Raw genomic sequence first — 14,913 nt, 5'->3', positions numbered from 1 at the left:
ACCTATTGCCCAGAGCTGTAAATATGTATCCCCTATTCCTTGTAGCATCAGCTAACTGGAACAGCACCCCTTTGTCTTTCTTATTTAAACCTGTTATGTTGTATCTCACTGTGAAATCTCCCCTCAATCTGCTTTGCACCAAGGAGAACAACCTCCTTTTCTCCAACATAACCTTGAAGCTAAAATCCCTCTTCCTTGGAACCATTCTGGTAAATTTCTTCTGCATCCTCTCAAGGGCCCTCATCCCTTCTAAAATACGCTGACCAGAAGTGGCAGATATGATCAGCTGTGGCCTGACCAGAACTTCATTAAGGTTCAGCCTTTTTTTTCTGCTTTTGTCATTAATGCTTCCATTTGTGAACCCCAAGATCCCATATATTTTGCTAATTACTGTTTGAATACGTTCTGCCACCTTCAATGATCTATGCATATGAACCCCGAAGTTCCTAAACACTATTTAGAACTGTTCCATTTAGTCTGTTGCCTTTCTTTGTCCTTTCCGCCAAATTGCATCACCTCTCACACTTCTGTGAAATTCCATCTGCCATTGTCTGTCCATTCTGTTCTGCTTTCTATGTCCTGCCGCCTTTTGCTATATTTACTCCACTTCCTTCAGCAACTTATCATGCAAGCCACCCAGAGGAGGCGATTTGCCCACTCTCTGTAGTCACCCTTTCCTGTACAGTTTTCCTACTGATTTTCATCACATCTATTACATTTATCATTTCCTCTTCTGCCAATGTTTTGTCAGCTTCCTCTAATTAAGTACTCTGGCAACTCCGTGACTGGGAGGAGAACTGACCTCCTTGATTGGTCACAATATCCAGTGCTTTGCAATTTTTAATGTCTCTTCCTTAGACAGTTACGAGTTTAGATGGGTGTCTGGGTTAAAATAAATTCTCTCTCTTCACATTCCCCTGAGGGTGATTTGTTTGTTTTTCACCCTCTCTCAGAACGTGGCCTTGGCATTTTTAAGAATTTCTATGACTCAGTTCCAATTGCAAAATTTCCAGCCAGTTAAAAGTTGAACAATGATATTTGCGAAAAATAAAAGCACGTAGCCCTATGACAATACCAATACAAAGTCCTCATTAAGTAATCTGTCCTTGTCCTGCACCTCTAAGTTTATGTCATGCCCTTTGTTCGTCAAAGACTCCATCCCGCCCTCTTACTATCTGTTTAAGTTTGTATGCCAATAGAAGATTTTTGAGTTCCGTTTATGTTAAATATTATTGTAGTCACACATTCTTTCTTTGCCAGTCTTATTTTCCTGTTCACTTCACCCAACTCATTGTATTCGGCCTGGTTCCTTCTTTAAGAATTCATGCATAATACACCCTCTTTTTGTTTCTAACAAAATAACTTTAAGTGTAGCGCTTAGGATCATCATCTAAAATATATTTTGAACAATTTCATCAGTTCACATGAACATAAGAAAGACTAGAAAACCCTATTGGTATTTATCCTATCCATTACATGGAATGATGTGGACTACTGTAACATAAAAAATAGGAGTAGGAATAGGCCATTCGGCCCTTCGAACTTACTCCACCATCCATTAAGATCATGGCTGATCATCTAACTCGACTGCCTGTTCCTGCTTTCCCCACATTTCCTTTGATCCCCTTCTCCCCATATCAAACTACTCCTTGAAAACACAATGTTTTGGCCTCGACTGCTTTCTGTGGTAGTGAATTCCACAGGCTCAGCACACTCAAACTCCTCCTCATCTCAGTTCTAAAAGGTTTACTCCGTATCCTTAGACTATGATTCCTGCTTGTGGACACCCCCACCGTCGGGAACATGCTTCCTGCCGTCTAACCCTGTTAGAATTTTATAGGTTTTCAAAAAAAAAATCTGGAATTAAGCTACTGATGAAACAATTGTCGTTTGTCAGAAAAACCCATCTGGTTTAGTAGGGAAGGAAATCTGCCATCCTTACCTGGTCTGCTTTACATGTGACTCCAGAGCCATAGCAATGTGGTTGACTCTCAGCTGCCCTTTGAACAAGGGCAACTAGGGATGGGCAATTTATTCTGGCCAGTCAACACAGCCCACAGATTCAGATTATCTGCCTTTCTGTTTATGCTACCAAAGTAGATAACATATTTATCTACATTATGCCGCATTTGCCCACTGACTCAACTTGTCCAAATCATTCTCCTTGCAGTTCACCCTCCCACCCAGCTTTGTATTATCTGCAAATTTGGAGATGTTACATTTCACTCCCCCATCTAAACCATTAAGTTATATAAAAGCAAAATACTGCGGATGCTGGAATCTGAAACAAAAACAGAAAATGATGGAAAATCTAAGCAGGTCTGACAGCACCTGTGGAGAGAGAATACAGCCAACGTTTCCAGTCTGGATGACCCTTCGTCAGAGTTGACGAGTATTAATTTATATTGTGAATAGCTGGGGTCCTTGCACCGACCCTTTCGGTACCCCATTAGTCACTGCTTGCCATTTGGAAAATGATCCGTTAATTCCTACTCTGTTTCCTGCCTGCCAACCAGTTTCCTGTCTGTCAACCAGTCTTCTGTCCATTGTAATACACTAACCCCAATGCCATCCATTTTAATTTTGTGTTAATCTCTTATGTGGGACTTTGTTGAAAACCTTCTGAAAGTCCAAATAATCCACATCCCTCATGAACTCTACCAGTTACATCCTTGAAGAATTCCAGTATATTTGTCAAGCATGATTTCTCTTTTGTAAATCCATACTGGCTCTGTCCGATTCGACCACTGTTTTCCAAGTGCTCTGCTATAAAATGGATAATGGACTCTAGAATTTTCTCCACTACCAATGTCAGGCTGACTGGCTTATAATTCCCTGTAGGTACTGCTCCAGAGTCTGAAGATGACCACCAATGCACCCACTATTTCTCGGGCCAGTTCCTTAAGTACTCTGGGATGTAGATTATCAGGCCCTGGGGATTTATCAGTATTCAATCCCATCAATTTCCTCAACACCATTTCTCTACTAAGACCGATTTCCTTTGGTTCCCACCTCTCACTAAACACTGTTCTCCAGCAGTTCTGATATGTGACTTGTGTCCTCCTTTGTAAAGACAGAACCAAAGTATGTATGAAGTTGGTCAGCCATTTCTTTGTTCCCCATTATAAGTTCTCTTGTTTCTGACTGTCGGGGATCTACAATTGTCTTCACCAATCTTGGCATATGTATAGAAACTTCTACAGTCAGCTTTTGTGTTCTCTGCATGCTTACTGTTGTACTCTGTCTTCCCCTTCTTAATCAATTCCTTTGTCTTCCTTTGCTGAATTCCAAACTGCTTCCAATCCTCAGTCTGTTTTTCTGGTCAATTTGTATGCCTGTTCCTCGGATCTAATACTATCCCTAATTTGGTTTGGCCACCTTTTGTGCCAGACAGGAATAAATAATTTTTGCAGTTCACCCATGTGCTCTATGAATGTTTGCCATTGCTGATCCACCGTCTCATAGAAGGGCAATTGGGGATGGGCAGTAAATGCTGGACCTGTCAGCAACGCACACATCCATGAGTTAAGTAAAAATCACTGACCTGTGAGGAGAGATTGAAGAAGCTGGGTCTGTACTTGCTAGAGTTTTGAAGAACAAGTGATCTCATTGAAACTTAGAAAATCCTGGAGTTTGTGTGTTCTCCCTGGGAGTTTGCACATTCTCCTGTGTCCACATGTGTTTCCTCTGGGTGCTCCGGTTTCCTCCCACAGTCCAATGATGAGTGGGTGAGATTGATTGGCCATGTTCAGTTAGTGTTAAGGAGGGTAAATACGTGGGGTTACAGGGATAGGGCCTGGATGGGATTGTTGTTGGTGCAGACTCGATGGGCTGAATGGCCTATTTCTGCACTATGTAGGGATTCTATCCATCATAGCCAACATGCGTCTTATACCATCATAGTTTCCTTTATTAAGATTCAGGACTGTCTGCCTCTGGTAATGCAGGAGGAGGCTAGAAGGGGGTTAAAAATGGTTCAAGTTTCAGGAAACACTTGGAAATTCAACCAACCATGGTTAACCATAATATTTCACTGGATGTACTTAACCAGTCAATCTCTGGCAAATTTAAATTCCCAATTGCAATTTATCTACCTTTCAACCTTGAATATTCCTCTGAATTGAGCATCAAATGTTCTAATTCTACCTTCTGCCTGTTATTGACATTTTTCCACGTTTCCCAGTCAATCTGATGTACAAAGTATCCACAGCTTCTACATCTGAACTCGGGCTGCCCAGCTCAGTCTCTATCAGATATTTTTTTAATCTGACCTAACCACTCCCCGTGTCTCTGGTCTAGACTTGTCTATTTATCACCAAGTCCAAGTTCTTACAGGTCTCTGATTCCTAATACATCAGTGTTTTTTCTTAATTGGAGACATAGCTTATTTATTCCGCAAGCACCTAACAGTTCTTTGTAGAACTTTTCTCATTCGTTTTCCACACATGTTTAGCATTTTTCCTTTGCTCAATTTAAAAAAAAGACTTGAGTTTATATAGCCCTTCACAACTATCTGACTTCTCAAAGCACTTTATAGCCAATTAAATATGTTTCAAGTGCAGTTATGAATATGATGAAGGAAATGTCTCAGCCAATTAATGCACTGCCAACTGCCACAAACAGCAATGTGATAATGACCAGATAATCTGTTATTATGTTGGTTGGTGGATAAATATTGGCCAGGATGCAAGTGAGAACTCCATATCTCTTTGAAATCGTACCATAGGAGCTTTTACTTCCACTCTAGTGGTTACATGGGCCTCAATTTAACATATCCAAAGGACAGCATCTCTGACAGTGCAGCACTCCTTCTTCAGCACTGTACTGGAGTGTCAGTCTTTCTATTTCTGCGCCAGTCTTTGAATCCAGAAGTAGAAGTACGGTCAGCTAAATCATAGCTGACTCATTCGGTTTTCCTTTTTCAGTTTCTGTGCTCCAGTTGTGGCTTTTTTCTGTTTGCTTTCATTTTTTCACATTGTGCTGCTTTTCATACCTCTGTTAACTTTATTATTCCCGACCAGAGATGTCCAGCTTCAAACCTTGAAATGCTGTTCCCCCAGCCTTGCTATAGTTTAACTCCTTCCCACTCCTCATTTATCATAGAACATAGAAAAACTACAGCACAAACAGGCCCTTCGGCCCACAAGTTGTGCCGAACACATCCCTACCTTCTGGACCTACCTATAACGGTGGCACAGTGGTTAGCACTGCTGCTTCACAGCTCCAGGGTCCCGGGTTCGATTCCCGGCTTGGGTCACTGTCTGTGTGGAGTTTGCACATTCTCCTCGTGTCTGCGTGGGTTTCCTCCGGGTGCTCCGGTTTCCTCCCACAGTCCAAAGATGTGCGGGTTAGGTTGATTGGCCAGGTTAAAAATTGCCCCTTAGAATCCTAAAATGCGTAGGTTAGAGGGATTAGCGGGTAAAATATGTGGGGGTAGGGCTGGGTGGGATTGTGGTCGGTGCAGACTCGATGGGCCGAATGGCCTCCTTCTGCACTGTAGGGTTTCTATGATTTCTATGATGATAACCCTCCATCCTATTACGCTCCATGTACTCATCCAGGAGTCTCTTAAAAGACCCTATTGAGTTCGCCTCCACCACCACTGACGGCAGCTGATTCCACTCGCCCACCACCCTCTGTGAAAAACTTCCCCCTAACATCTCCCCTGTACCTACCCCCCAGCACCCTAAACCTGTGTCCTCTCGTAGCAGACATTTCCACCCTGGGAAAAAGCCTCAGAGTCCACCCGATCTGTGCCTCTCAACATCTTATACACCTCTATTAGGTCATCTTCTAAGAACACGGTACAATTAACTTTAGGTGAAGCCCACCAGACTAATGCTTCTCCTGAACTGATTGTACTGTCTTCGAAACACTTGGAAGAAGTGAAATCTTCCTTTGGCAGAAATGCTCAAACCATCATCAACCTCTCCTTTCAAGTATGAACCACATCTTCTCGGTGATCACTCTCCCTTTCCAGAGTCTTCCCCATGTGCTTCAAGTTAGGAAGATTGACATCATTGCATCACACCTTGCCACTAACTCCTTTCCCAGCCTCTCTGAATCCATGTCTCTCTCTGGCAACCATCTGAGCCTGAACCAGACTGTTTGCAACTCTAGAATCATATTTGACCAAGGTGAGCTTCCAACCACATTTCCACTCCATACAAGTGACCCACGCATCCCATCTCTGTGATGCTGCCCCAGTTCAGCACATCTGCTGCTGAAACTCCCCTGATCCATTTTATTATTGCCTCTCAACTAGACTATCCTGGACTTTCCACCTACGTAATCCAGAGTTCATCTAAAACCCTCCTCTTCAAACTCACATTAGGTCCAGTTCACCAATTCCTTCTATGCTCACTGACCAATACGGGTTCACAGTCTGACAATATCTCAGTTTTAAAATCCTCATCCTTGTTTACATATCATGTCTTGGCCTCATCATCACTATCTCAGTAACTTCCTCCAATCCTCCCAAAATCTCTGTGCTCCTCCAGTTCTTGTCTCTTGATCTTAATGGTTTCACCATCAATGGGCATGCTTCACATACCAGCATCCTACCTCTTCAATTCCGTACCTCAACCTCTATCCCACTTTCATTTTTTAAGATGCTCCTTAAAACTTATCTGTTTGACTAAGCATTTTGTCATCTCTTGTTATACCTCCTCTCAGAAACCATAGAAATCCTACAATGCAGAAGGAGGCCATTTGGCCATCAAGTCTACACTGACCCTCCGTAAGAGCACTCGACCTCAGCCCTATCCCCATAACCCCGCACGTTGATTTTAGCCAATTTGCCTAACTTGCACATCTTTGGACTGTGGCGGAAACTGGAGCACCTGGAGAAAATCCACGCAGATGCAGGGAGACTGTGCACACTCCACACAGGCAGTCACCCAAGGCCGGAATTATCTAACTTAGTGTCAAATTTTGTTTGAAGTTCCTGTGAAAAGCATTGTCATTTAATTGCCATATTTTTCATGTATATACTGAGACTTTTTTCATCAGAAGATCAGGCCTGATACGATTTAAAGGTATGTTAAAGGTGCTAGGTAGTTGCTAGGTAAATGCAAGTTGTTGTCCAGGAGTTAGTTCATGGGAGGAGAATACATTGGCGTTATTTTTATTCCCTTGCAGCCTACATACAAGAGTTTTGGTTATGTTGGATTGAGATGTATCGACTTTGACTTTCCGACTTGGATTGTCTCTCCAGAAAGCATTTGGAACTGTAAACATAGAACAATGTCTATAGTTGTTTGCTGGTCGGTCACAGTGGCTGGCAAAAAATTTTGATATGGTGAATCACACAAGAAAGTTATTGGACTTGAATTAGAAGTAAAATGCCATGCTTCTTAAATGCAGGATAATTTTTCAATTTTATTTGAAATTTTAGCTAGTTTGAAAGCTTGTTACTAGTATGATTCACATTTGTTCCCAATTTTGGTCGATAACACAACTGCAACTTTGGGTACTGACTGCTAAGTATATGCAAAAGTGGACGAAGCAAAGTCTCAGAAATGTAGTTTTGACTAAAGTGAAAAAATAGTATTGTTTGTCAGAGTCTAAGCTTGGGGGGAAAATCATTTTATTTTACCGAGGGCTATGTTAATCGTTTCTCCACTTTTGAAATAATTCAGGTAATTCAATCATGTCAAGACTTAACAAGAATGGTTAGTATTTAAGATGGATCAGTTTTAGGTCAGCAATGTAAGAACTTCAGTAATGGCATCTCAGTACTGACGTGTCAATCTAGGAAAATTGAAGTGAAATGCAGGATTGTTAACATTTACAATGCTTGTGGAGTGTACAAATGGGAATCTTGAGATTGTGCCACGAGAGACAGGCCTTGGAAAATGGCAAATCTTGTCATGCCTTGCCTTTGTGCTACTCGAGGCCTCCCCGCAATTCAATAAAACTCCTTTATCTACTGTAGCACTTCCTGAGAAACCTGTATTAATCACAATTCCCCTGTACTAGCTCAGTTAATTTCTTGTTAATATTAATGAAGATGAGTGGAAAATAATTGAAAAGCCAGTTGCACACCATTTCTGGGATTGTTGTACTGAATTTTCTTTTGTTTTGATTTATCACAGTTATCCCTTATTAAAGCTACCTCTGCCAGGAACAGGGCCTGTGGAGTTCACAACACCTGTGAAGGATTACTCTGTACCACCACTTGAACCAAATCCACGACACGCTGATCAGAGTGATAGACCAGATTGGGTAAGTTCTGCACTGTTCAACTATTACATGTAGGGAAGCTGTTACCATTTCAGTAAAACAGGTAATGATGAATCTTCAGGCTAACGGCTCCCTGGTGGCGTCCTTTCGCTTTAGGAGAGGAGTGCGTCAAGGCTGTCCCTTGTCTTGCCAACTGCATTCTATCTGCGTAGAAAAATAATTGTCAACTGTTTAACCCTAGAGTGCAGTACCAATGGTAGCAAGTTTCTCAGTAATAATGGAAGTAATCTCAGATGATCACAGGGCGGCACGGTAGCACAGTGGTTAGCACTGCTGCTTCACAGCTCCAGGGACCTGGGTTCGATTCCCGGCTTGGGTCACTGTGTGTGTGGAGTTTGCACATTCTCCTCGTGTCTGCGTGGGTTTCCTCCGGGTGCTCCGGTTTCCTCCCACAGTCCAAAGATGTGCGGGTTAGGTTGATTGGCCATGCTAAAATTGCCCCTTAGTGTCCTGGGATGCGTAGATTAGAGGGATTAGCGGGTAAAATATGTAGGCATATGGGGGTAGGGCCTGGGTGGGATTGTGGTCGGTGCAGACTCGATGGGCCGAATGGCCTCTTTGTGTACTGCAGGGTTTCTATGATTTCTATCACTTGTCACATAGGAAGTGAATCATATTAAGATATGTTGAACAAGTTTCATGATACAGGGTATTGTCAATATATATGTTTAGAGGCACAAATGTAAAAATATAAATAGAGAAAAAACAGACTGAATGTTGAGATGAAACTGTCAATATTATTTTGTTGTTTATGTTTGGAATGCAATTGAATTAAATTAAATGTTTTGCGTCAAGTTCTGTGACCCAGCTTACTGTTGGAGTATTCTGTACTAGTTTGACGATCTCCAAATATTTTTTAGATGCAATGAGCGTTTCTGCTTCTACCACTGATACTTTTCAGTCATGTGGAGAAACAAGCATAGGTTTTTAATTAAAAACATATAGAATTACATTGAAATAGATACATGCTATTACTCTTTCAGCTGTCTCTGATCCTACTGAAATTCTCAGACATCAAAGATTTTACGATTTGCTTTCTTGCCCAATTTTTCTTCCTCCTTGACTTGAAATGAATGGTGGACTGGTTAATGAATGCATGGCAACAGCAATGCTTGACTTCCTTACCTGTTTTTTTTTGTGAACCTCGGTATCTACTTTGGCTCTTTGTGGGCATGAGGATGGGGGGGGATGGTGGTGCAAACAACTCCTCATCTGGGTTTGCATTCAATTAACTACCAGTCGGTAATGAGTACTTCCAATTCCCAATTGTTATCCCAGGGATGCTAAGGTCAATTGTACCATTTCCACCTACTGAGAAAAGTCACAAAAACAAACCATGTCGACCAGAAGCCAAACCTGGAATATCGAGTTAGGTTGCAGATTAACCACAATCTTATTGAATGACAGGACATCCCTTGAAGGCTAAGTGATCTGCTTGAGCTTTTATGTTTGTGTTCTTGTCTCATTGCTACAATATACAATGTATTTGTCGAAAAAGCCATTAGGCACATGCTGTAGATTTTTAAGTAGTCATTCTTCTGTGCTCCAAATAAGTCCACCAGAATAATGAATTTGTGATTACATTATGCAATAGTAATTGAAAACAGGTTTGGAAGGAGGCTTTCCAGCTTATCCTCAATTACAACCTACTGTACTCCCACATACACCTATTATTAATTTAAATCTTGTGATTTTCTTGACGAAATGTATAATTTATTTTAAATGGATTGTTTTCAGACATTGCAGTAGCCCTGAGCCAGAGTTAACTTACTATAATTTATTCACTGTTTTATATCTTACTGACATATCTCATTCTCTCATGTCTTGCCTCCTTTATAATGTCAGCTAAATGGCTATCGAGTGACTTCCTACTGCTATGGAGAATTGTGTGAAAGAGAGTTTGATGCCTGAGGCCAACAAAGCCGAAGAAATACAGCTAAAAAAATTATTCTCCTTACCGAGTGACCACTTTAATGTTTGAATGTGTCCACCTTGTGTTGCAGCCTTATATTTTCTACCACGACTATTTAATGGTAGTAACATGTTGTACTTGATCTTGAGAGGAATTTTCGACCACATATTCACCCTATGAACAAGACTCTCTACTTCTACCTCTGCAACCTCACCCAACTCTAACCCTCCCTGAGCTCAAACCCTCCATGTATTTGTTACCTTTAGAAATGATGAATCTAATGCTCTCCTCCCAGTATGCTAAATTCTCATCCCCTACACAAATTTATGCTCATCCAAAACTCTACTGCCGGGATATTAACTTGCACCAAGTCTTGTCCAACCATCATATCTCTGTTTGCTGATCTGTGCTAATGCCCAGTATGACATCGCATCATCATCCTTTTCAAACCCGTCCATGGCCTCACCCCTCCCTATTCTGTAATCTCCTTTTGACCTACAAACCTTTGAAGACCCTGCAGTCCTTATTTTCATTTATTCGAGGGACATGGGTGTCGATGGCTGGCCAGCATTTATTGCTCATCCCTCGTTGCTCTTGAGACGGTCATGGTGAGCTGCCTTCTTGAATCACTGCAGAACATGTTCTATGGGTTGACCCACAATGCCGTTAGGGAGGGAATTCCAGGATTTTGACCCAGCGACTGCGAAGGAATGGCGATATATTTCCAAGTCAGGATGGTGAGTGACTTGGAGGGGAACTTGCAGGTGGTGGTGTTCCCAATTATCTGCTGCCCTTGTCCTTCCAGCTGGAAGTGGTCTTGTGTTTGGAAGTTATTGTCTAAGGATCTTTGGTGAATTGCTGCAGTGCATCTTGTAGCTAGTACACACTGCTGCTACTGAGCATCGGTGGTGGAGGATTGAATGTAGATGTGGTGCCACTCAATTGGGCTGCTTTGTCCTCAATGGTGTCGAGCTTTTTGAGTGTTGGAGTTGCACCCATCCAGGCAAGTGGGGAGTATTCCATCACACTCATGACTTGTGCCTTGTAGATGGTGGATAGGCTCTGGGGAGTCAGCAGCTGAGTTACTCGTCGCAGTATTCCTAATTTCTGACCTCTTGTCGCCACTGTGTTTGTGTGGTGAGTCCAGTTGAGTTTCTGGTCAATGGTAATCCCAAGGATGTTGACAGTGGGAGATTCGGTGATGGTTACAGTGTACCATTGAATGTTATGGGGCGGTGGTTAGAGTGTCTCTTATTGGTGATGGTCATTGCCTGGCATTTGTGTGGCGCAAATGTTATTTGCCACTTGTCAGCCCAAGCCTGGATATTGTCCAGATCTTGTTGCATTTGAACATGGACTTCAGTATCTGAGGAGTCACGAATGGTGCTGAACATTGTGCAATCATCGGTGAACACCCCACTTCTGACCTTATGATGGAGGGAAGATCATTGATGAAGCAGCTGAAGATTGTTGGGCCTAGGACACTACCCTGCGGGACTCCTGCAGAGATGTCATGGAGCTGAGATGACTGACCCTCCACACCGACAACCATCTTTAATGTACCAGATATGACTCCAACTAGCAGAGAGTTTGCCCCCTGATATCCATTGATTCCAGTTTCACTAGGGCTCCTTGTTGCCACACGCGGTCGAATGCAGCCTTAATGTCAAGGGCTGTCACTCTCAACCTCACCTCTGGAATTCAGCTCTTTTGTCCATGTTTGAACCAAGGCTGTAATGAGGTCAGGAGCTGAATGATCCTGGCAAAACCCAAACTGGGCGTCACTGAGCAGCTTATTGCTGAGCAGGTGCTGCTTGATAGCACTGTTGATGACCCCTTCCATCACTTTACTGATGATCGAGAGTAGACTGATTGGGCGGTAATTGGCTGGGTTGGATTTGTCCTGCTTTTTGTGTACAGGACATATCTGGGCAATTTTCTACATTGTTGGGTAGATGCCAGTGTTGTAACTGTACTGGAAGAGCTTGGCGAGGGGAGCAGCAAGTTCAGGAGCACAAGTCTTCAGTACTGTTGCCGGAATGTTATCGGGGCCCATTGACTTTGCAGTATCCAGTGCCTCCAACCGTTTCTTGATATCACGTGGAGTGAATTGAATTGGCTGGAGGCTGGCATCTGAGATACTGGGCACCATTGGAGGAGACTGAGATGGATCATCCACTTGACACTTCTGGCTGAAGTTTGCTGCGAATACTTCAGATTTATCCTTTGCACTGATGTGCTGGTCTCCTCCATCATTGAGGATGGGGATATTTGTGGAGCCTCCTCCTCCCAGTGAGTTATTTAATTGTCCATCACCATTCTCGACTGGATGTGGCAGGACTACAGAGCTTGGATCTGATCTGCTGGTTGTGGGATCATTTAGCTCTGTCAATCATTTGCTGTTTTTGTCATTTGGCATGCATGTAGTCCTGTTTGGTAGCTTCACCAGGTTTACACCTCATTTTTAGGTATGCCTGGTGCTGCTCCTGGCATGCCTGTCTGCACTCTCCATTGAACCAGAGTTGATCCCCTGGTTTGATGGTAATGGTTGAGTGGGGGATATGTCGGGCCATGAGGTTGCAGATTGTGCTGGAGTGCAATTCTGCTGCTGTTGATGGCCCATAGCACCTCATGGATGCCCAGCCTTGAGTTGCTAAATCTGTTTAAAGTCTATCCCGTTAGCACGGTGATAGTGCCATACAATATGATGGAGGTTATTCTCAATGTGAAGGCAGGACTTCGTCTCCACAAGGACAGTGTGGTGGTCACTCTTGCCGATACTGTCATGGACAGATGCATCTGCAGCCGGCAGCTTGGTAAGGATGAGATCAAGTATATTATTTCCTCTTGTTAGTTCCTTCACACCTGCTGCAGACTCAGTCTAGCAGTTAAATCCTTTAGGATCCGACCAGCTCGATCAGTAGTGCTACTGCCAAGCCAATCTTGGTGGTGGACATTGCAATCCCCCACCCAGAGTACATTTTGCGCCCTTGCTACCCTCAGTGCTTCCTCCAAAAGTTGTTCAACATGGAGAAATACTGACTCATCAGCCGAAGGAGGACGGTAGGTGGTAACCAGTAAGAGGATTCCTTGCCCACATTTAACCTGAAGCCATGAGACTTCATGGGGTCCAGAGTCAATGTTAAGGACTCCCAGGGCAACTCCCCCCTGATTGTATACCACTGTGCCGCCACCTCTGCTGGGTCTGTCCTGCCGGTGGGACGGGACATATCCAGGGATGTCATGGTGGTGTCTGGAGTGTTATCTGTAAGGTATAATTCCGTGAGAATGACTGTCAGGCTTTGCTTGACGAGTCTGTGAGACAGCTCTCCCAATTTTGGCACAAGCCCCCAGATGTTAGTAAGGAGGACTTTGCAGCGTCGACAGGGCTGTTTGTTTTGCTGGTGCTATTTGTCTTTTCTGGTGCCTAGGTCGATGCCAGGTGGTCCGTTCGGTTTCATTTTTTTGTTGAGACTTTGTAGTGATTGATACAGCTGAGTGGCTTGCTAGGCCATTTCAGAGGGTAGTTGAGAGTCAACCACATTGTGGCTCTGGAGTTGCATGTAGGCCAAACCAGGTAAGGACGGCAGATTTCCTTCCCTAAAGGACATTAGTGAACCAGATGGCTTTTTCTGACTATCAACAATGGTAGTCATCAGCAGACTTTTAATTCCAGATATTTTTGATTGAATTCAAATTCCACCATCTGCCATGGCGGGATTCGAACCCGTGTCCCCAGAACATTACCTGGGGTTCTGGATTAATAGCTGAGCGATAATGCTCGACTATTAATCCATCGCCTCCCCATAATCCTGTAATCAGGCAACTTCTGAATGCCTGATTTTAATCTCAAAATCATAGGTGGCCATGCTCTCAGCTATATTGACTCTAAGCACTGGAATTTCCTCCCTTAACTCTTCTCCCTTCTTCCCTTGTCGTCTTTAAGGTGTTCCGTAAAAACCATCTTTTCTGTTCAGCTGATCTAAAATCTTCTCCTGCAGCGTGGTGTCAAAGGTTTTTATTGAAACGTTCATTGTTAAGTACCTTGGGATATTTTGCAACATTGGATGTGCTATATAAATGCAAGTTACGGTAGAGATGAAGGGCCGAAATTATGACCAAATAGTATATAATAAATATATATATATATATATCTAATATCTGTTATAAAAACAGAATGCTGGATAAATTCAGCAGGTCTGACAGCATCTATGGGGAGAAACAGTTAATATTTCAGATCTAAATGATCCTTATAGCTCATCTTCAGATTGCCCTTTCTGAATATCTCCGCCATTTCTTCTGAAGGCATTGCTGTGCAAATGGTATGGATGTCAACAAACTTTCATTACTTCCTCTAAGTACCATCCTTATTATGTGACCGTGAGAAAGAGTGGCAGCAGTTCATGTGAACAAGGAGTGAAACAGACAAGCCTCATTGCGACTTGCCCTCTATATGTGAATATATAGCAGCAGTCAATGGCTAGTTATTAGGATTGGGAATTATGATTGATTTCTGCCCCCTCCCACCACATACATGCACGCACACCACCCCCCCACCACCTCAGACATAAACCACTGCTTTAGGGTTTCTAGATCTCTCTATCCCTATCTTGACTTCCTCTCACTCTTTCTTCCTCTCCTTGTATGTCTCTCTCTGAAGTACCACATCAATCAGGAGCCGGGAAATTAAAAATTTCAAACAGAGTAAGTATAACTCTAAATGAATTAAAAAGAGTAATAGCATAGAGCAGGTCTCG

General features: G+C 42.9%; 1 protein-coding gene across 3 annotated transcripts in view; it reads left to right on the top strand.

Annotated features, from left to right (window-relative positions):
- Positions 1-14,913, top strand: part of scap (SREBF chaperone) — a 148,200-nt gene that overhangs the window by 64,048 nt on the left and 69,239 nt on the right. For 2 of the 3 annotated variants that reach the window (XM_078215859.1, XM_078215860.1), the window contains exon 3: positions 8,097-8,226. In XM_078215859.1, the coding sequence (XP_078071985.1) occupies positions 8,097-8,226 (130 nt within the window). Of the gene's footprint in view, positions 1-8,096; positions 8,227-14,816; positions 14,861-14,913 lie in introns of those variants that run through there. The other variant, XM_078215861.1, reaches the window with a different exon arrangement.

The sequence above is a fragment of the Mustelus asterias genome, chromosome 7, assembly GCF_964213995.1.
Source record: "Mustelus asterias chromosome 7, sMusAst1.hap1.1, whole genome shotgun sequence".
Lineage (NCBI taxonomy): Eukaryota > Metazoa > Chordata > Chondrichthyes > Carcharhiniformes > Triakidae > Mustelus > Mustelus asterias.
Note: the sequence above shows the minus strand (reverse complement) of the source record. Positions and strands in the feature narration are given on the sequence as shown.